General features: G+C 41.5%; 12 protein-coding genes and 1 non-coding gene across 13 annotated transcripts; 8 read left to right on the forward strand and 5 right to left on the reverse strand.

Annotated features, from left to right (window-relative positions):
* Window positions 1-72: 72 nt before the first annotated feature.
* Window positions 73-987, reverse strand: CDC21 (thymidylate synthase; the record flags this gene model as incomplete). The annotated part of the gene is made up of 1 exon (XM_056231251.1): window positions 73-987. One exon carries the CDS (start codon window positions 985-987, stop codon window positions 73-75), a length of 915 nt encoding a protein of 304 aa, XP_056085089.1.
* Window positions 988-1,636: 649 nt separating this feature from the next.
* Window positions 1,637-2,677, forward strand: UFE1 (Ufe1p; the record flags this gene model as incomplete). Its single annotated transcript, XM_056231252.1, has 1 exon — window positions 1,637-2,677. One exon carries the CDS (start codon window positions 1,637-1,639, stop codon window positions 2,675-2,677), a length of 1,041 nt encoding a protein of 346 aa, XP_056085090.1.
* A 116-nt stretch (window positions 2,678-2,793) lies between these two features.
* SKI7 (Ski7p) lies at window positions 2,794-5,019 on the reverse strand (the record flags this gene model as incomplete). The annotated part of the gene is made up of 1 exon (XM_056231253.1): window positions 2,794-5,019. One exon carries the CDS (start codon window positions 5,017-5,019, stop codon window positions 2,794-2,796), a length of 2,226 nt encoding a protein of 741 aa, XP_056085091.1.
* A 290-nt stretch (window positions 5,020-5,309) lies between these two features.
* RTS2 (Rts2p) lies at window positions 5,310-6,017 on the forward strand (the record flags this gene model as incomplete). Its single annotated transcript, XM_056231254.1, has 1 exon — window positions 5,310-6,017. One exon carries the CDS (start codon window positions 5,310-5,312, stop codon window positions 6,015-6,017), a length of 708 nt encoding a protein of 235 aa, XP_056085092.1.
* A 128-nt stretch (window positions 6,018-6,145) lies between these two features.
* On the forward strand, window positions 6,146-6,796 carry BUD21 (Bud21p; the record flags this gene model as incomplete). The annotated part of the gene is made up of 1 exon (XM_056231255.1): window positions 6,146-6,796. The coding sequence occupies one exon, from the start codon at window positions 6,146-6,148 to the stop codon at window positions 6,794-6,796; it is 651 nt and encodes a 216-aa protein (XP_056085093.1).
* A 109-nt stretch (window positions 6,797-6,905) lies between these two features.
* Window positions 6,906-7,847, reverse strand: ATX2 (Mn(2+) transporter ATX2; the record flags this gene model as incomplete). The annotated part of the gene is made up of 1 exon (XM_056231256.1): window positions 6,906-7,847. The coding sequence occupies one exon, from the start codon at window positions 7,845-7,847 to the stop codon at window positions 6,906-6,908; it is 942 nt and encodes a 313-aa protein (XP_056085094.1).
* Window positions 7,848-8,026: 179 nt separating this feature from the next.
* DIA2 (DNA-binding SCF ubiquitin ligase subunit DIA2) lies at window positions 8,027-10,252 on the forward strand (the record flags this gene model as incomplete). Its single annotated transcript, XM_056231257.1, has 1 exon — window positions 8,027-10,252. The coding sequence occupies one exon, from the start codon at window positions 8,027-8,029 to the stop codon at window positions 10,250-10,252; it is 2,226 nt and encodes a 741-aa protein (XP_056085095.1).
* Window positions 10,253-10,389: 137 nt separating this feature from the next.
* TGL5 (triacylglycerol lipase) lies at window positions 10,390-12,621 on the reverse strand (the record flags this gene model as incomplete). Its single annotated transcript, XM_056231259.1, has 1 exon — window positions 10,390-12,621. One exon carries the CDS (start codon window positions 12,619-12,621, stop codon window positions 10,390-10,392), a length of 2,232 nt encoding a protein of 743 aa, XP_056085096.1.
* Window positions 12,622-12,981: 360 nt separating this feature from the next.
* WHI5 (transcriptional repressor WHI5) lies at window positions 12,982-13,893 on the forward strand (the record flags this gene model as incomplete). The annotated part of the gene is made up of 1 exon (XM_056231260.1): window positions 12,982-13,893. The coding sequence occupies one exon, from the start codon at window positions 12,982-12,984 to the stop codon at window positions 13,891-13,893; it is 912 nt and encodes a 303-aa protein (XP_056085097.1).
* A 152-nt stretch (window positions 13,894-14,045) lies between these two features.
* LPX1 (triglyceride lipase) lies at window positions 14,046-15,197 on the forward strand (the record flags this gene model as incomplete). Its single annotated transcript, XM_056231261.1, has 1 exon — window positions 14,046-15,197. One exon carries the CDS (start codon window positions 14,046-14,048, stop codon window positions 15,195-15,197), a length of 1,152 nt encoding a protein of 383 aa, XP_056085098.1.
* Window positions 15,198-15,546: 349 nt separating this feature from the next.
* Window positions 15,547-16,599, forward strand: OST3 (dolichyl-diphosphooligosaccharide--protein glycotransferase OST3; the record flags this gene model as incomplete). Its single annotated transcript, XM_056231262.1, has 1 exon — window positions 15,547-16,599. The coding sequence occupies one exon, from the start codon at window positions 15,547-15,549 to the stop codon at window positions 16,597-16,599; it is 1,053 nt and encodes a 350-aa protein (XP_056085099.1).
* A 117-nt stretch (window positions 16,600-16,716) lies between these two features.
* Window positions 16,717-20,283, reverse strand: TCB1 (tricalbin; the record flags this gene model as incomplete). The annotated part of the gene is made up of 1 exon (XM_056231263.1): window positions 16,717-20,283. One exon carries the CDS (start codon window positions 20,281-20,283, stop codon window positions 16,717-16,719), a length of 3,567 nt encoding a protein of 1,188 aa, XP_056085100.1.
* Window positions 20,284-20,926: 643 nt separating this feature from the next.
* On the forward strand, window positions 20,927-21,000 carry Skdi_15.trna13N. Its single transcript has one exon. It is a non-coding gene; the product is annotated as a tRNA-Asn (tRNA).
* The last annotated feature ends 47 nt before the right edge of the window (window positions 21,001-21,047 follow it).

A 21,047-nucleotide genomic window follows, 5' to 3' on the forward strand; every position in this document is an offset into this window, starting at 1 on the left:
GTTTTATATACGTTCAATTATGTGTATATATACGTTTCATTTTTTTTTTTCCCTTCGCCCTTATGCTGTCGATTATACACTCATTTTCATTTGGATTCTTGGATGAGGGTTATAACCTTCAATTTCAAAGTCTTCCAACTTGAAGTCGTCAATGTCTTTGATATCCCTTCTAATCTTTAGTTTCGGGAATGGCCTTGGATCTCTTTTGATTTGTTGTTTTAATACTTCAATATGATCTTTATAAACATGTGCATCGCCCAATGTATGGATGAACTCACCTGGCTCCATGTCAACAACTTTGGCAATCATTCTAGTCAATAGTGCATATGAAGCAATGTTAAATGGTACACCCAGCCCCATATCACAAGAACGTTGGTACAACAAGCATGAAAGCCGGGGTTTACTGGATCCTTCTCCCCCTTCGGGAAAACTGACATAAAATTGTGAGAAAATATGGCATGGCGGTAGAGCCATTTTGTCGATATCAGCTGGGTTCCAGGCACTCATAATAATTCTTCTGTCATAGGGATTTGTCTTCAGTTTGTGAATGACCTGCTTTAATTGATCAATCCCTTGTCCGGTGTAGTCGTCATCACACGTCTTGTATTTAGCACCGAAATGTCTCCATTGAAACCCGTAAACGGGACCCAAATCTCCTGCTTTTCTATCTGTGAACCCCAATTTATCCAGATATTCACGAGAACCGTTACCATCCCAAATTTTCACACCCTGTTCAGACAAAATGTTAGCGTCTGTAGCACCAGCCAAAAACCATAATAGTTCAAGTATAATGCCCCTAGTAAAGACCTTCTTTGTCGTCAATAGGGGGAAGGTGTCATCACGCAAGCTGAAACGTAATTGGGGTGGTGCAAAAAGACTTACTGTACCCGTACCAGTTCTGTCTGGTCTGAATTCACCTTCATCGATGATTCTTTTGCATAAATCAAGATACTGTTCTTCCTCTTTGTTTTGTTCATTTAAAGTCATTCGATTCTGCGTTGTTATGGTGTTCGGTCCGTGGTACCTTGGTTGTTTGAGATATCATCATGTTTACGTATCCATTTAGAAAATGTAATAAGTACTGCATTTTATGACAGTTGTACCATGAAACGCGTCAATTTTTTTTTCCATTTTTTCCTTTTTTCCATTTGACGCGTCATTAGCAGCAAAGAACAGAGGAAGCTAGGTCGAAAAGTGGCAGCTTTTCAACATATCCAATGGGATTCGATGATACGCATATAATGTGGCATATCTTGTGATGGCTCAGCTTTACAGAGTCGAAACTTTTGAAAACATTTTTCCCCGCCGAAAGTACTTATATGCGTAGACCTTGCATAATGTCCCATGTTAAAACAAGAGAAAGTGCCTCGCCTGCGTGGTTCACTCTCTAATATAGTCAAACAAATGTTATATCGGTAAACCATCCATGCTTCTGCTGATACTCCTTTAAAAAGAAGGACCGACACAGCTATTGAGAGGACAATTGGATCGAAGATCAGCTATGTTACCCTGCCTCATCATGAGTGAGATGAGTTAGAATATCTGAATACGGGTGTAGAGGTATGTTAGTACCGCCATCTTGTCACAATGATCGGTAAACCAAACGAAAAAGGAGCAAAGAGGATACTGTTCTACGATGTCGAATTTGACTTCAATCTTCCAAAAGTATGTCGCTGTCATCGATGAAACCAGAAAAGAACAAGGTGAAAGGAATGAGCACATTAAAGAAGAAGGGCAGGAGGACTTGGGAAATTCTGATGAAATACGTGAAATTGTTAATGATTCCTTTATCAAGGAATGTGCCAAGCTATTAAAATTTCTCATTGAGTTAAATAGGGTTATAAAAGAAATTGAGAAAAACTATATGGATGATTTAAATATGACCGATGCAGAAAAGGACGAGTTTGATATGGAATGTAGACTGCAAATTCAACAGTATTTTAAAAAATTCGAGTTCCTAGAAAATTATGAAATGGAAAGACACAGCTTGTTACTCAAAAAGTTTCAATCAAAACCTCATAAATGGTCAAATTTACTTTCTAATAAAAGCAATAATGGTAAACAGGTAACGCATCCACAAGACTTTGAAAAAGGTGTCCACGAATTTAGATTGGGTGTCCTACGATGTTTAAATCTATGGATAAAATATGTTTCTTCCAAATTCACTACCATCCAACAAGAAAGATTGATATCAGAGAACAAGATGAATTTTAATTCCACGCCTGTGCCCACTTTATCCAACAATGCAGATGATTTCTCAGCAGACGCAATAGATATTTCGGTATCACAATCTGCTCCCGTCGAAACAGTGCAAGACGAGGTAAAGCACTATGAAGAGACGATATCCAAACTGACCCAGGTGCAACTACAAGTATTAGAAACAGAACATTCGGAACTATTAAACCAAAAAAACGAGCAATTGAAAAAAGTAGAGACCATAAACAAAACAATCTTAGACGTTGTTAATATACAGAATGAATTATCTAATCATCTAACAGTACAATCTCAGAATATCAATCTAATGCTGAATAATCAAGATGATATTGAGGTAAATATAAAAAAGGGGAATAAAGAATTGCGTAAGGCAAAAAGAGCCGCTGGGAGAACCGCTAAGATGACCACTTATGGTGCCATTGCCATGGGCATTTTTATCCTACTCCTAGATTATGTGAGTTAATACTACTTTTCGTAAATTATATGTAAAAAGGTTTATGAAAGGTTATCTATCATCAAGTTATTTATGGTATTCGTTCTATAAATCGAAGCAACAAAAGTAATCTCTTGGATATACATTTATCGGCATGCAATATCTCCCACAGCAACGACTTTATGATCTGTCGTTGTTAGAACAATATAGTTTGTAATATATTCAGAATTGATTACGTTAAGAGCAAAATTTGGCTCCGTGATTTCAACTTCAACTATTATTGATTGGTTTGAGATAATTGAAGTGGCATTAGTCCCAAGAATTTTCACCAATTTAACTGTTTTGCACATTAAATCATGGTAAAGAATCAACTCAGAACCTAGATTTACAGGATCATTTAACAAATGTGTTTGTATTGACAATTTCATTGATGGCAAAATTGACAACTTTAATGCATTCGATAAGTATGGTGACGAAATGCTTGCTTTCCTAGAGGAAATTACTAAATCGTTCTTACGTATATGAGCTTGCTTTTTGGTAAGCTCTTCGGTGCTGTGAATCTTAACAAAAACTTCCAAAATATCAGAGTGCACACCAATTGGTAAATAATCTTTTGTATTAGGGCTCGAGGTCAGCTTTGGTTTCGTCATCTTTGTAATTATACCGTAGTGGCAGACTTCTTCATAATGAGTGTGAATTTCAATCGTTTGGCCTGATTGGATGTATCCGCTTTTGATTAAAACTTTAAGCGACACGCAATTGTGCTCTGCTGTGGGTTGGAGGATAGGATTTTGCAGTATTATACCGATAAATGGCTCATCCAACGTTGTTTCTATCTTGTTCATATTCGCCTCCATTAATGAATATAGATGAGATAAGAATGTTGGACCTTCATACCATTCGGGAACATCATTTATAGAGTCAAATTCAGATTTGTATTTAGACTTAGAAACAACGTTCTCAGCGTTATTCAAGTTTGAGCCTAATATACCAGAGCATGGGATAAATTGAAACTGTGTGTTTTTCCATTGAAAGGTTTCCGTCAGCAGATAATTCAGCTCAGATTGAATCATTTCTAATCGCTGTTTGTCCCAGCTGATCAGATCCGCCTTATTCAAAAGGACTATCAATTGCTTTTTGTATGCAGAGTTTTCGTTTAAGTATGAGATTATTCTCAAGACTTCATAAATCTGATTATTTAGACCATCTAATGACTTCTCCCAAGAGTCATAGTCGCAATCTATAACCAGCGTAAAAATATCTGGGTTGAAAGTTAGAATGGAGTTGATGGTTTCTTTTTCAAAATATTTGATATTACCAGGTGTGTCTATAAGTGTCAAGGATGATGATGGCGGCAGTAAATCATTTTCGATTTGAATGATTTTCCTACACATTGAGAATCCATTTTCTCTTTCCAATTTTGTATTATCTAAAATAATCTTGAAGTGATTGGAGGCTGGCAAACTCAAACTATTAACCTTTTTCTGCAGTTCTCTTATTGACGATATAGAAATTTCATTTAGTTCATATAAAAGATGGCCAAGTAGAGTTGTTTTGCCTGAAGTCGTAACACCGAAAAATAAGCATGTTGAATTTAAAGGGTGCGTCGCAATGTATGAATTGATATCTATTGACTCAGTAGGAGGAGTTTGAAGCTCAATTAATTCATTTTTTTTGGCATTGAATGCTGATTTGATATTCAAGTTTTCTAACTTTTCGTTGAAGGCATTCAACTGAGCTAATTGTATAATATCATCGGGACTTGGTTTAGTGAAATTTTCAATAGCTTTGTCATGGGCCTTTTTGGGAAGAGTAGAAGGCTGGAAAATGGTAAACAGCTCATCATACTGTTTCTGCAAACACAAGAATGATGATGATGTGCTGGCTGCTTTTAATTTGTCGCTTATAATAAAGTTTGTAAAGGCAAAATCGTTGGACTTGTTTGTCCGCACGTTCCCTTTTAAAGAACAGTAATAATTTACTTCGTTTATGACATCCCACGAATCTTGAAGGTTGGTGTCAACATTAGATGGCCTTCCTTTGGCTGGGGATTGACTTTCCGCGCTTTCAGAGGCTGCTAATTTCCCTTTTTTGTCCAAATCACTGTTTGATTTCTTTAAGGGAGATAATTTTAGACTTAATGAAAAAGCGTGTTGGCCAGAAGTGCCGTCATTTTTCTTAATTTTGTCTTTTGCAAGAAGAGTCTTCAAATCTTTTTTTTTGGATGCAGCATAGTTACCTTTTGCCTCTCTACTCTTATGCAATCTTTCCAACAAGGAAGCACCTTTAGAAGTGTTTTGTGATTGGATTGTATTTGAGGGGCCTTTTGACTTTTCTAGTCTTTTCCTCGCTAATTGTTCTAATAATGACATGTCTACTTGTACTATTAGTTTCAGAGACAGCCTTTTCTCATGTATGATAGAAATCTTCAAAGGTCAATTCTTCTACCCAGTTACGTAGTAAGTAATAACACACTTAAATATGCCTTTGTCCGGGTCATACGGCACGTTCACCCGCAGCTTGGAAAATTTGGAAAAAGAAATCCGCCAGCTGAAGTAAATAATCAAATGAGAAAGCCCATTGTTGTCACTTTTTTCTGAAGCTCACAGCACATAATCTTCCAGAAAACGCATATAAAGAGATTTCCAGCGGTAATAAAACAATGGCGGATTATGATAGTGCCAAATACTGGGCCAAACAGGGTATCCGCCGTGGATTACAGAAAACGCGCTATTACTGTCAATTATGTCAAAGGCAGTGTAAGGACGCAAACGGGTTTCAATCACATAACAAATCGCCGTCGCATTTAAGGAAAGTGGGCCAAGTGACCGCTGAAGATGCTCAACGGTACAATCATCAGTTTGAGAAGGGCTTTCTGCAATTGCTGAAGCAACGACACGGGGGAAAATGGATCGATGCCAACAAAGTGTACAATGAATATGTCCAAGACCGTGATCATATTCATATGAACGCAACGATGCACCGCTCTTTGATGCAGTTTGTTCGCCACCTGGGTCGCGCGGGTCAAGTGGACGTTGATATGGACATGAATGGCAAGTCGGAGAATCTTGAGGGTCCTTTGCTAATCAGGATGCATCCCTCATCTCTCTCGCCACCTTCCGAAGAGGGTTTACCAGAAAATCAACAAGAAGAACAAGAAATCATAGCCGCCGAGCTTTTGAAAAGACAACTTTATCGTGCTAAACGACAAACGGCAGAGGAAGACGAGTTACCCCAATCAGCGACAAAATTGGGAATAAGCGGAAATAACGTTTCGGGGCCCGTACAAGTCGCCTTTCACGGCAGTGGGCGGGTAAACAAAAAGAAAAAAAAGGTCCTTCCACGGAAGGATGGAATCAAGTTCCGTTGACTGAAAATTTTTCTTTTCGAGCGATGAGGTTAACAAATATAGTTTGCATTGAGCCCAGACGTCTTAAGCAAATAGTAGAAATTACTAACTTGAGCCACACATATCTGTATACACATATTGAGGAAGCGATGGGCAACGGACACGTTAAGTTTGGTGACGATGAAAGATCAGAAAACGCAGCTGCAATCACTAATAGGCAAGATGATGTGCTGGTAATATCAAAAGAAAAAAAAGAAGTACGTCTAGAGAGTGAAAGCGATGATGATGATGATGATGATGATGCTCCACAGGAAGAAGGGCTTCACTCTGGAAAAAGTGAAGTTGAGTCACATATTACTCAAAGGGAAGAAGCCATAAGGTTTGAACAGTCACAATTGAAGTCCAAGAGAAGGAAGCAAAATGAATTATATGCCAAGCAGAAAAAGGAAATAAATGAGGTGAGACCAGCTGAAGAGGCGATCGCGGAGCTTCCTGATGAGCTGCTGGAAAGTATAGATCAGAGGGAAGAAAGCGGCGCGCAAAATACATCTTCAAGGCACATAAACTTTGACGAATTCGATGATTCAGGTGAAGAAGAAGAGGTATTGGCCAAGGCCATAAAGGCGAAGAAAAGAAAGACATTAAAGAATTTGAGAAAGGATTCGGTGAAAAGAGGAAAGTTTAAAATTCAATTATTATCCACAGCACAGGATTCCAAAATGTTGCCACCGAAGAAGGAATCATTGATCATAAATTCAAGGGACCGTTGGTTGAATAGGAAAACGTTACATAAAAGGTAATATAGCATACAACATAAAATAATAGTACAATAACAGTAAAAAATCAAAATCGTCATTTATCTATAATTGACGATGGGTGTATACATGCATATATACAGCCCTTCGCAGTCTATTCTTCGGAAATACAGAACGATATCACAAGCGGTATACACACGCCTATCAAAACGTAAACGGATTCATCATGGGGCAGAACAACTTCTCCCTCCACGCTCAGATCATGATCATGAGAATCTCCACCAACAAACGCTGTGAAAGATGCATATAATAAACTACCACCACTCATAAGCAGAAGATTTCCACTAATCCAATCCATTGTTGATGAATGGCTCAGGTTCAAAAGGGATAGTACTATGTATCCAATTGGCGTTGATGATGCAAACAAGAAAACGTTGCTAATTATCTCCCATTTTAACAAATTCTGTCTTGATATCATTAAACTAGTCAGAGAAAGAACTGCAGGAATTTTATGAATCACAATGGCAATTAATACCACAATAAGTAACGAATCATTATTTGTTGTGGTACCGAGCGCAATCCCATCGGATAGTCCATGGATGAATAACGCAAATACAACATTATTTTGTATCAAATTCATCCATATTTGTCTTGGATGGTTTATTATATCTTTCCAGCTTTGGAACTTTACAGCATCGTGTGTGTGGACCGTTTGCTTTTTTGAAATCCATAGCTTAACCAGCCTATCGAGAACATAAACACCTATGAATCCAATTAGTAAATTTACCCCAACATTGCCATCATGTTCCACACATGCTTTAATACCTTCCGGTATAACCAACATGAAAGATGTACCCAACAACATTCCTATACCAAATTGTGATAAGACAGCAACTTTAACGTGGTAACTGCTGGATTCATTGTTGCCCGTTTGAATATCAGTATTCGTGCTAAGGTTGGAAGTCGAATCACCACGTTCCTGATCACTTATGAGTGCACTTTTCTGTTTATCAATATAGTACAACGGAATTAGCCCAATGAGGAAGGTTGCAATCAAAAGAAAACTTGCCAATAATATCACTCCCCAAAAATTCATTATAACTGGTTTCGCGGCAAACTATCTATAATCTGCTCTTATTTAGACACTGTCTGCCTAATTAAGCCATTCGTTGTTATTTTTCTACTATTATTTCTTGAAAAACTATTGCAAATTAACATTTAAAATGGATAAGCATCTCGTATAAACTAATGACCAAAAACAAAAATTACACCCCGATGTCCTTCTCAGAGAATTTAGACGTGACCATAGATTCCACAGTCCTGAAAGCAGTTGAACTAGGAACGAGACTTTTTAAATCTGGGGAGTACCTGCAAGCAAAAAGAATCTTCACCAATGCTTTAAGAGTTTGTGATTCTTATTCTCAGGAACAAATCGTGCGGATTAGAAACGCGTATCAATTAGACACAGCGGGACCAGATGCTAAGCGATTATATCACCCCAAATACATAAAGATATTAGACAATATATGCGCATGCTACGAAAAATTAGACGATTTGAAATCTTGTTTAAAAATATCACGAAGATCACTTAAGTTGGATCCTGATAACGTTAAATGTTACATACGATGTACAAGAACGTTGATAAAGTTAAAAGATTGGAAGAGAGCCTATAAAGTGTGTTCCAGTGGGCTGCAATCATGTGATAATGCAAATTCCCTCTTGAGACAACAAAAACAATTCATTATGGAGAGTGAGGCCAACAAAAAAGATGGAGGAAGAGTAAAAGGCGACAACAGAACGTACATAGACCCATTAGAAGATGATACAAAAGTGTCTAAAAGACCGAAAAAAAGTAACGGCATCGTAGAACTGTTGCAACCAAAGAAGAGGTTTAAAAAGGATAGAAGAAGGATTGATTTATTTGGTGACTTACCAATAGAGATATTGCCTATTATACTCCAAAGCTTCACCAGTAAAGAACTCATTACATTGACGTTAGTTTGTAACAAATGGAGAGACAATATTTTCTATCATCTGAACTGTTTCCGAGAATTTAACTTTAGATCAATTAGTTTCAGGAATTTTGTAAAATTTATGGATTTCCTGCGACAAAATTTTACCAGAACGTACAGAAAGTACAGTCTTTCACAATTGAAAATTAGCTCTAAAATTACTTCAGAGGAATTGAGAATGGCTCAATTGTTATTCAGTAAAATGCCGAAATGTTTAAGTTTTGAACGCCTTATACTATCAATGACAACGCTAACTACAACACAATTTTACAAGTTAATGATCCGCCAAAACACGAATTTTTTCTCTGAATTAATGGAGTTATCTCTCATGATAACTTATAGACCTGATAAACAGCATGAATTGGAAATACTACATAGCTGCCCCCAATTGAGGAAAATAGAGTTGATTTTTGTAAATTCAATGATGTCCATTGCTAATCGAACTAATAGCATTGGGAGCGGTAGCAGTTTCGATTCCATGATTGGCAGTGCCAATACACAAGTATCATCCGAGAATCAGGGTGAGTCAGAAAGTTTGGAAGAGAAACTAATTAATAATTCTCTAGAGAAAATAACATTGATATGTGACAAGAAGAAAATCAAAAATTTTCCACTTTGTCATGCTCTATTAAGGGATCAATTTCCTCGATTAAAGAAACTGACAATAACGGGCGTAACATTTCCTACCAATAACCAAGAATTACTTAACTTTGAATGGTTATTAAACTTTCCATATTTAGGAGAATTATGGATAGAAGATAACGATAACTGTGAACTTCGTAAATTTTTGCTGTTGTTGAAGAATTTACACGTTTGGACGAACCTGAAAAAATTGACCTTCAGAGAGAACAAACTGTATCCAGTTATTGATTTAGATAATAATTTGCTCGCTGTTGAAGATGACGAGATAGAAGATAGATTATATTATAGAGAGAATCTTCAAAATTTGGAGACGTTAGATCTGATGGGGACGTCAATAAGTGGCGCCGCTCTGACCATATTATGTGAACAGAAGTATTTGGATGGTGAGAAACTAAAGAGTTTGAATATTGGGAATTGTCCCAACATTCAATTCTCAAATCATCATGCCAATGCAAGAAGGATGGTATTGGATGTGAATTTGGTTTTGAAAAGTCTTTTCAAGTTAGAAGAGATCAATTTATCTCATTTGAGTACGTTAAATGACAACACAATGAAATCTCTCATAATTAACGTACCATTTTTGGAAAATTTACAAAAACTTGATATTTCACACAACTTTGAGATCACAGGGATATCGATTTACGAATTTCTGAAGAAGTTTCAGATGGATCACGAAACCGAAACAGGAAGCCAGTCATTGACTTACTTAAACATTGACGGGTGTTCGCAAGTGTCGCATATCACGGTCAATATGATCCGGGCTCAGAATCTGGTCAATCGAGTGGATTGTGTCTACGAAAGAGATGTATGGAAAAAATTCGGAGTCAATTCATATGCTTATTCATAAATCGATCGCTTGCTGGCAAAATAGTATTCTTTGAGAACTAACTAGAATATGTAATGCAATTTAATTGCTATGTGCCCTTTGAGGTTGGTGGGGAAAGAAGAATGTTTTTATAAAGGTGTATATGTCGTCTTTCAATTTCAATTTTGGAAAATGTCTGAATTGTTCATGAAATTGTCGTTTGCGGCTGGTGACATACCTTCCATGTGAAATTTAGCTGGATTGAACAAAGAACTATCATAGGAACCATTTTCAATGGCTGGAATGGGAAAATCTTCCGAATTTGTTTGAACATCATAGGAAGAAATCGTGCCTGATTTTTTCCTATTTTTCCTCATTTCCGCTGACATGTTTTGATTATAGTATGATGATCTTTTCTTAAATGGAGGTCTTGATGGAATTTTCAATGGGGATTTCTTTAACTTCAAACTGGAAGAGCCAATAGCAAACGACAAAGAATTTGCCTTTTGTCTTGAACCCCGTGTAGATGACGATGTTTCACGTTGTGGCGGAGACGGGGAAGGCGATGCTAAAAGTTGTTTTCGCTTGTTGAAGGTAGAATGTGGAGAGGGTATTGGCTGAAGTGGTACCCTTCCTGTGGCCTTTTTGGGCGTCTTGATGATCGATAACGAGTTTGAAGAAGATTCTTCCAGGTCAACGCCCGGCAGATCGGCGTCCATTACGGACAAAGTTTTGATTTGCCCACTGAATTGCTGTTGATAGAATTGTAAGGGGTTTCTTATTGAGGAGGAGATAATTATTTTCTCCTTCAGGAAGGTGATTGCCTTATCCAGGGCAAATTCTTGGCCACAATTGTTTTGAATCATGGACATTTTCGGCCACGTAGCTCTTGCGCCCAGAGTGGTTTGATGTAGTAGGAAAAGTTGAGATGGGTTCTTTAGCACCTCGTGAAGTTGGCCGACCATGGACAGATCGGGCAAGATGGTAACGTTACCGGAGTACTGCTGCAGGAAAACATGTTTCAATTTGGTCATTAGATAGGGATGGAACTCGAATTCCTTTAGAATATCTAGGAAATGAATGGTTTCGTTGGAGAAAAATTTGAATATCTTTGACACTTGGTTTCTGAAACGAGCGGTGATTTCCTTTTCAATTTCACCCCCTACACATGTGTTCGAGAACTTTAAAAGGGGGAAGACATGAATATTCACTTGGCATGCAATGATGTGGTCGACATTGAACATTTCCGAAAGACGGGAAATGGGCATGTCATTATCTACAGAGCCATCCATAAACTTCATGTTGGATAGATGTAAGTTTGTTGCCCCCCATTCTTTGATCGTACCGGAGTGAGGGTCCTTCTCGAAAAGTGGTGTGGGGGGGAAAACACCGGGCAACGAACAAGATGCGCATACGGCGGACCATATAAGGACGTTTGGGGCGGTTAAGTTGTTCAGTAGTTTCGGTTGTTCATATATCGACGCCGGCGAAACGGTGACGTTCAAGATTTTGCCCGTCTTGTTGTACGCTTCCCTAAAGGTCAAGTTGCCCAAAAACGACAGCATTGTGTTGATCAAGGGCTTGTTATTGAACCAGGTACCATTTTGGCAGAATCTCGATATCTTGATCAGCAAGTTTTCGTTGGTGGATTTGGAGTTGTCGTCGTTGAAGATATTGAACTCCATGTTAAGTATGTTCGTCAGCAGGGAAGGGATTTCCTGCGTGGTGTGGACACAAAATATACTGGCAACGATGGCGCCAGCACTGCTGCCGCTAATCACTTTGGGCATGAGGTCGGATTCGAACAGAGCGGCAAGAACGCCGATATGGAAAAGGCCGAAAGTGCTGCCGCCACTGAGCACCAGGGCCGTGCGGCCTATGTTTCTTCTTGTTTGCTGTAAGATACCCAGGAGGTAATGGTCGTTCATGCCTGATTCGTGCATGAGGGCGTTAAGCACCGCCTGCGACTCCTCTAGGTAGTCATGTATAATTTGCTTTGTGCCCGAATGCGAGTGCCTGTATAAATTGACGTTGTTCATATTGCCGAGATTCCGGACCCATTTAGTCCTGATCAGGTAAAGCAGTCTGTGATAATCGTGAGTGGTTCTCAGTAGGCGCATACGGAGAGTCAACTCCCGCAGGAGTATATAGTTATACAGCGAAGACTCGTCGATTGTTTTCCAGTCGGAAAGGCCTGTCAAGCCGTCCAGTCTCAACGCTATATCGTTCCACTGGTCGTAAGAGGTGGCGTGTTTTTTCTGGGAGGACAGGTCGGATATGAGCAGCTGTTTACGGGACAGGGTCTTGTGGTATAGCCATGTGAAAAGCGACGGCGAGTCCGCGGCGGGAGTGTTCGACAGTTCGTAGTATTTAGACAGAAGGAACTCTGTTACAGGCAGTGTCTTAGACATGGCAATGGAACCGGACTTCTTCTGAGAGCCCCTTATGATGCCTTCGGTTTCCTATTGTTCTTTTTATTTATTTATTTATTTTTGTTTTTTTCGCTTTTTTTATTTTTGTTTTCTGCTTTTTTTTTACATAATTTCTCGCGCATGGTTAAAGATACTTATTGATTTACCAATATTCCAGTTTTTTCCTGGTGTTAAAGGGGAGGGGGGGAAAAAAGAAGCGAAAATTTCAAGAGCAGGATAAAAAAACAAAACAAAACAAAACAAAACAAAGGCGAAGCAAGGCAAAGAGCCGGATGAAACAGAGGAACCAACACACACACACACCCATAGCAACGCACGTACAGTACAACACCAAACCACATGAGTTTAAGAACGCCGAAGAGAAGCAGGACCAACGAAGAACAGGAACAGGATCCGAACCAGGAACAAGCACAAGAGCAGGGACAAAACCTGGATACACACATGCCCCATCACCAACAACAACGACCGGGGCAGACGACCCTGTTGAGCACCCCGGTGCGTATTAAAAACGGATTTGGCACGCCATCGCCGCCGTCACCACCGGCCACAACAAATAGCATCACCAAATCCAGAAGAAGGCCGTCAGCGACTACCATGCAAGGCACATTCATGTCACCCGTCAATAAGCGTCGTGTCGGGGCGGCTGCACATGGACGTGTATCTGACCACGACGAAAACGGACACGAAAGTGAGAGTGAAGACGACGAAAATGAAAACGAAAATCAAAATAAGAACCACCTCCACCGCCACGGCGGACACGCTGGCATGACCTTGTTGCCACCCACAACGCCCAAGTCGAGGCGGTCGGAGGTGTTTCTGTCGCCGTCACCGCGCCTGAGGTCACCTCCGACGGCCACGCGTCGGTCCGCGAGCGAACGGCCCATCCGCGATATATCGCATACACTGCGCACCAGGCTAAACTACGCTCTGGTCAAGTTGCAAAACGGATGGACCGACAAAACACTGCCCGAGCTGGAGACACAGCTGGCCCCCGCGGCACAGACAACGTCGCCACGGCGCTACCATAACCGGTTCCCGGACAGCGCAGACGCGGGAACTTCTGCGCATACAGCGTTTCTGCAGGCGCTGGGGGGGCACCCGCCGCGCGAGGAGGCCACTGCGGTCGAAACGCTGATGCTGCTGTCGTCGCCCACGAAGAAACAGCAGCATCGGCCCGTAGCGGTTTCTTCCGCTGGGGGGCCGGCGGACGAGACTGAGCCCGAGTCGGACACCGAAGTGGAGACGTCGTAGCGCGGTATGTTTTTCCCCCCCCACGGTCCCGGCGTTAGTGCGGCCACGTCCGTGCTGGCACCTCTTCAACGTATATAAGTGCACGCACACGTTTCAAGGTGGCGCACGAGCCGCATATCCCTCCCGGCTGTAAAATCAACCTCCGCGGCTAAATGGAAACCGACACTTTCACCAGAGAAACGAAAACTTGTAGTGCAAGCTGGCCGCGCGCGCCGCAGTCGACACTGTGCGCCACCGACCGCCTTGAGCTGGTGTACGACTTGTACACCAGCGTCAAACGGCATCACCGTCCTCGAGCCACCAACATCAACCTCGTGTTCTTGCACGGGAGCGGCATGAGCAGGGTCGTGTGGGAGTACTATTTGCCGCGGCTGGTAGCCGCGGACCCGGGGGGCAACTATGCCCTACACAAAATCGTGCTGATTGACCAGGTCAACCACGGCGATTCCGCAGTGCGCAACCGCGGCTATCTCGGTACCGACTTCAATTGGATCGATGGGGCCCGCGACGTGCTCAAGATAGCCTCTCTCGAGCTGGGCGGGAACGGCAACGAACCAGCACTGAACGTGGCAGTCGGCCACTCAATGGGCGGATTCCAGGCCCTCGCATGTGACGTGCTGCAGCCTTATCTCTTCCATCTGCTGATCCTAATCGAGCCCGTGGTCATCACACGGCAAGCCACCTCCGGCGGCAGACCGGGAGCGCCTCCCGTGTCCCCGCAGATCCCGGAAAACCTCTACAACTCGCTCCTTTCAAAGACATGTGACCGTTTCGCTGACGAGTCCCAATACGTAAAATACATGAAGAACGACTCCTTTTTCACGAACGCGCACGCCCAAATCCTGCAGGACATCATCGATTTCGAAAGGACGAAGGCGCCCGGCGACGACAAGTCTGTTCGCACGAAGATGGAGCAGACGCAGAATCTTCTTTGCTACATGAACATTCAGTCTTTTGCGTCCTTCTTGATAAGCAACGTCAAATTCGTAGCCAAACGCACCATCCACATCGTGGGCGCTCGCTCTAACTGGTGTCCGCCGGAAAACCAGCTGTTTTTGCAGAAGACGTTGCAGAACTACCATCTCGACGTCATTCCGGGCGGGTCTCACCTGGTCAACGTCGAGGCTCCGGACCTTATTATCGGAAAAATCAACCACCATATCCGCGAGTTTGTTCTGACGTCGCCGCTGCAGTCCTCACGCGGGCCTCACTTGTCGCTTGACGAAAGGACCGCTAAATTCAACCAGGCCTTTGAGTCTTTCAAGAACAGCACGCTAATCAAAACCAGCAAACCAAAACTGTAGTAGTAGGATACATGTTTTTCCTCTGATATATATATATATATGTATATATATATATATGTATATGTATATATATATATATGTATATGTATGTATATAATTGAATAATTACTGACATGACGACAGACAACATTTTCCCGTTTCGTTTTTCTTGCGCACGCGCGCTACGACCATATCGTCCAGGACGAAGTGGTTGGTACCTTGCTTGTCTTTTAACCAAGTACTATTTCAGCAGAAAAAGAAAAAAGACATAGAGGAATGCCAACTTAAACGCAAGACGTTACCAGGGATACTCTCACTCGAAATCTGCACCGCGCCCCTCCGTACCTATCCCTCTCTCTCTCTCGCAACTATGAATTGGCTGTTTCTGGTCTCCCTGTTTTTCTTTTGCGGCGTGTCCACACATCCTGCCCTGGCAATGTCCACCGACAGACTGCTAAAACTGGCAAATAAGTCCTCCAAGAAAATCATACCTTTGAAAGACTCAAGTTTCGAAACCATCCTGGCGCCACCTCACGAAAATGCCTATGTAGTCGCTCTGTTCACCGCCACAGCGCCCGAAGTTGGCTGCACTCTGTGTCTGGAACTGGAGTCCGAATACGACACCATAGTGGCCTCCTGGTTTGATGATCATCCAGACGCCAAATCCGCCAATTCTGACACATCTATCTTTTTCGCAAAGGTCAATTTGGAGGACCCTTCCAAGGCCATTCCAAAGGCGTTCCAGTTTTTCCAACTGAATAACGTCCCTAGACTGTTCATCTTCCAGCCGAACTCCCCCTCTATTCTCGACTACAAAATAATCAATGTCTCCACCGATGCTGGCCCAGAAAGAATGAAGCAGATAATACAGGCTATCAAGCAGCTCTCGCAGGTCAGCGACTTTTCTTTGCACCTGCCCATGGACTGGACTCCCATCATCACCTCCACAGTAATCACTTTCATCACCGTGTTACTTTTCAAAAAGCAGTCCAAACTCATGTTCTCCATCATCTGCTCTAGGATCGTCTGGGCAACCTTGTCGACTTTCTTCATTGTCTGCATGATCAGTGCCTACATGTTCAACCAGATCAGAAATACCCAACTCGCAGGCGTCGGTCCCAAGGGCGAAGTCATGTATTTCTTGCCCAATGAATTCCAGCACCAATTCGCCATCGAAACGCAAGTCATGGTTCTTATCTACGGAACATTGGCCGCGTTGGTGGTCGCATTGGTCAAAGGTATACCATTCTTGCGCTCTCACCTGTATCCAGACGCTAAGAAATCGTATTTCGTCGATGCTGTCTTGGCCTCTCTCTGCGCTTTGTTCATCTACGTCTTCTTTGCTGCTTTGACCACCGTCTTCTCAATAAAGAGCCCCGCTTATCCCTTTCCTCTATTAAGACTGTCGGCACCATTTAAGTAAGTTGTTATCACTATAGCAAGAAAAAAATAAAATAGATAAAGTTTTTTTTGAAAAAAAAAAATTAAAATAAAATAAAACAAAGTTACATTTTACATATTACATTTTGTCCCTCTCCCGCTAAAACTTGGTTTCTTCTTCACCCATTTGTGTTTCGTGATTCTTCTTATGGTTTGTGAGGCTCCCCAATCCACCAAACACGCCTTTCTTGATCTTACCAATGGCGCCAACACCGCCGCCTATCACTGACGTACCAGCCCTCAAACCAGTACCCAGCCCCTTAGATGCTATATCCCCAACTTTCTTTTCTCTCTTACTCACGCTTATGGCGTACCTTGGTTTGAAGCTGAATGCCAAATGCAGCATACCGCCGTCCTTACCAGCATTTTCTAACCCTTCCACTGGAACGTCTAGCTCGGTGGTACCTTCAGCCTTGACCTTTCTCAATGGGATCTCTGCCGTACCGATGGTATCGTCCGCACTTGCGGAATCCCAGTCCATGACTTTGATTCTTAGCACGTCATTTAGACGATTGTTGATTTGAATGGTCCCTTCATCGTTCCACTTGGGATTTAACGTCTTTTTCACAATCTTGGTTTTGTAAACGCAATCTTCCTCATTATTGATATAATACTTCAAGTATGGGTCGGAATAACCATTCAAGTCAGATGCTATCAAGTTTTCTGCGCTCTTAGACATGATTGTCAAGTCACCAGAATTCGTGATCAAGTCATTTTCTGGCAGTTGTTTGGTGTCGATTGGGAACCATGATATTTGTAGCATTAGTTTACCACTGCCTTCGCCCGAAAGATGCAAGATTGATGGCTTATAATAACAGTTTTTAACTAACTCTAACGTAGGTAGCTCTACTTCACAAACGCACTTCTCCATTCTATTGTAATTTTTATTCTTGGCAACTCTAAACGTGGTGATCGATTTGTCCAGTTCTTTGATTATCACGTCACCTGACCACCCGTTCTTGAATATTCTGGATGGAATGCGTGGACTGACAAATCTTGCATGACCATTGTCATCGAAAAACGATTGAACGTATAACCCAGAATCGGGCAATTCCCCGTCCAGAACAGTGATGGCAAGAACACCTTGATTGTATTGCAATAATTCTGGCAGGTCCAGTTTCTGTCTATTACTGTACATGTCTTCCAACTCTTTCACTTCATTGCATTCTTGTTCAAATTTGGCCTTATCCTCCTTGGACATCTTTTTTTCATCCATAACTGATTTACGTGATTCTAACAGTTTCTTCCTTTTGTTAACTTTGTCTAAGTCTTGGATTTCTTCCAATGTTAAAACAGGTAATGCAGGATAGAAGGAGGTGTAGTAAGTAATGGTGCCCTTGGGTTTCTTCTTAGGCATCATTAAACGACCAACTTTGGGGGCTTCATCAATGGTTTCCTCGTATTTATCGTTTTCATCCTTCTTGAACAGGTCTTGAACTTTAACATTGAATTCACCAACGGAACGATCTTTGTTGACGGTTTCCACGTCCATACATTGCAGCGTGATTCTCTGATTTGGGGAAGTGACTGCAACATAGATAACTTGGTTCCAAATCGGATTCAAAGTTTCACTTTTGAAATCTGTTCTACCTTTAGACAAACCATTAATCAAGACTTTACAGTACGGATCGATGGTACCAAACTTTTCCAAATTTCTCAGATCGTTTGCCTTTTCAATGAAAACTCTGATGGCACCAATTGGTGGTGTGTAAGCAACAGAGTTGGAACCGATCTCTAGTCTAACAGGTCTCCAATACGTAGTTACTTTGATATCACCCTTTTGATTTTTCAATGGAATCAATTTCTTATCCACCTGGCTCCTATCAATTAAATCGTTCAAAGTTTGAATAGTAGACCCAATTTCTTCTCCTTTGCTATCCTTGACAACAAACTTATATCTTGTTTTACGGCGATCTGCAATAACTGCCTCATAGTCGGAATTCCATTTCAAAGTACCCGTGTCAGTCGACTTACCAGTAGTCAACACCAGTTTAGCGTTCAAATAAACTTCGACATAAGCAGTGACGCTCTTTTCCTCTTCGGCAAAACGAGAACCTTCTTCAACCACAATTTTAGCAATACCAGTATTCAGGTCAGGTAATTCTTCAACGGATCCATCTGGTAACTTCTTTTCTTCCAAAGTTGGGAAGAACCTTAAATCAAAAGTCAAATCACCAACTGGCTTAGAGTTCCTCAGAAACTGGGCTTTTATGTTCCTTTGTGTGGGCTTATCATGTAAAAGGTTCAAGTTGTGCTGAATTCTTCCCAGGACCTTATCCTTTAGCTTAGCACGCTTATCATAGACGCTAATAGTCAACGGGTCAGTGAATGAGTTCAACAAGACGTACAAAGTTTCGTCCCAAACAGGGTTCAGAGTATCTCTTACAGTCCTTGTCTTCGCAATAGATATATCGTTAAATTCAAAAGACAAATAAGGATCAATTGACTCGTTCAATATTGATGAAGTACGTTTTAATCCCTTAGCATTCTTGACGGTGATTTCTAGGATACCGATAGATAAGTTAGAGCCAGAGATCAGTTGTGGTATATTCAATTGCAGAGAAAATGGGGGTAGCAAGAGTGGGCCGATGTATTTTCTGGCCATCTTCTGTATTAACGTCAGAAGACCTGGAATGGCTAAAATCTCCCAATTGAAGATGGAACGACCAAACAAGCAAGCAACAAAATCAAAATCAGGCACCTTCAACAGCTGAATGTTGACGGTTTCGACATGTGGAAAAGGCGTCATCAATTTGAATTTGACTCTGGCGTGAGCCTTAAAGGCGATGTCTGATACAGAAATAGGAATCGTGACGCCAAAAATTTTAGCCTTGACAACAGCTAATTCATTAACGTAGTTTCTAACCTGTTTGGCGCTCATGTCGCATAAATCGTGAGGCGTGAAAGAGATACCCCAATCCATCACAACAACATCAGATGCAGTATTTTGGAAAGTCTTCACCAAGTCAATTCTTGGAGGCTTAACACCCAGAGTCAACTCGTCGATCCATAGCTCAGTAATAAACTTAGGGATTGCCTCGTTCGTGGCCATTTGTTCGTTAGCTTGCTGGACAATCAGTTGACTCACAGATGGCTCTAGGATCGGCCAGTACTTGTCCAAAAAGGTGTTCAGCCATTCTAAGGATTCGTAGTCGTTTTCCACTTTTTGCACTGTGAATTCCTTTTGAACCAACTCTCTTATGGAACCCCTGTATTTTTTAGCTGACGTTCTGTACAACAATGAAGTGATGACGATGACGAAAAAAGCTGAGCCCATCGAAAATTTATAATGGCCAAGCGCAAACGACACCACCCCCCCGACAAAGAAAATGGCTACAGAATGATACCAGTCACCATAAAGATTGTCCGGTATGATGTTGTTTAAAAGGGTCTCCCTAGTCATATCCATCAATTCGTCATCTAAAGTCAACTCGTCTTTTTCCTCCCAGCCTCCAATCTGTTTCCAACCCACGTAAGAAGCATCGTGGACACTTCTCTTAAAGCTTTCATCACCAGCATGTGATGCTTCTTCGGATGAAACGCTTTCGCTAGCTTTAGTCTCCTCTTTCGTCTTTGGGGGTTGTAACTTATCTATTCCGTTAACATTGGCTACTTGCGCGGTTTCGGGCTTCTTCAGCACTGTCGCTCCAGTATCTTCTTTAGACATGTCGTATCACACAATTGATTAATTCTGAATACGCAAGCTGTTGCTTCTTTGCTTGGCTATTATCCGTCGATGTACTTTGCCTGCTCTTGTATGTGAGAAAGCGAGCCGAGTTAAAGTTATGCAGGTCAGTTACCAACCAGTAAGTCCAACTTGAGGTAGTCGATACTATTAATAGACAAGTTTTAAGGTGCCAAATATGCTTCCTAGTTGCAGCAGCATCCCTGTCCCTTTGTATTTTGGGGGGCCTTTTTGTTAGAATTTTTCACGCGATAATCCGATCGCCTGGGCTTGCGTCACTGTTGACGTTAAGCCTTTCCTGACCAAGTCCGGTGTCTCAGAATGAAAAAAATAAGGTTGGTCTATGATATGAGCATATTGCTAAGAAGGCTACTTTCTACGTCACTTTTTTGGATATCCACTTCAACCAATTGCTGAATTTCTTGTTACTGAGGCTTCAAATTCTCATGGGCACCTTCGCAGTTGGCGTCTTTCCGGTTCTCATTCCGTTCATGCTTGCCGCAGTCTACAAACGACCACATAACCGTTGGCTAGTGGTAGTTTAGCCAAAAATAACCAATAATCAGTCTTTGGCTTAGATGTGGAGTCTGATGTCATTTTTGAGTTTTTGAAATCAATAATAACAGACTCCATGGCCAAGTTGGTTAAGGCGTGCGACTGTTAATCGCAAGATCGTGAGTTCAACCCTCACTGGGGTCGTTTTTTTTTTCAATAGTTTTTTCATAACACTGTATCGGACGGAGTTC

This window comes from Saccharomyces kudriavzevii, assembly GCF_947243775.1.
Source record: "Saccharomyces kudriavzevii IFO 1802 strain IFO1802 genome assembly, chromosome: 15".
In the NCBI taxonomy this organism is placed as follows: Eukaryota; Fungi; Ascomycota; class Saccharomycetes; order Saccharomycetales; family Saccharomycetaceae; genus Saccharomyces; species Saccharomyces kudriavzevii.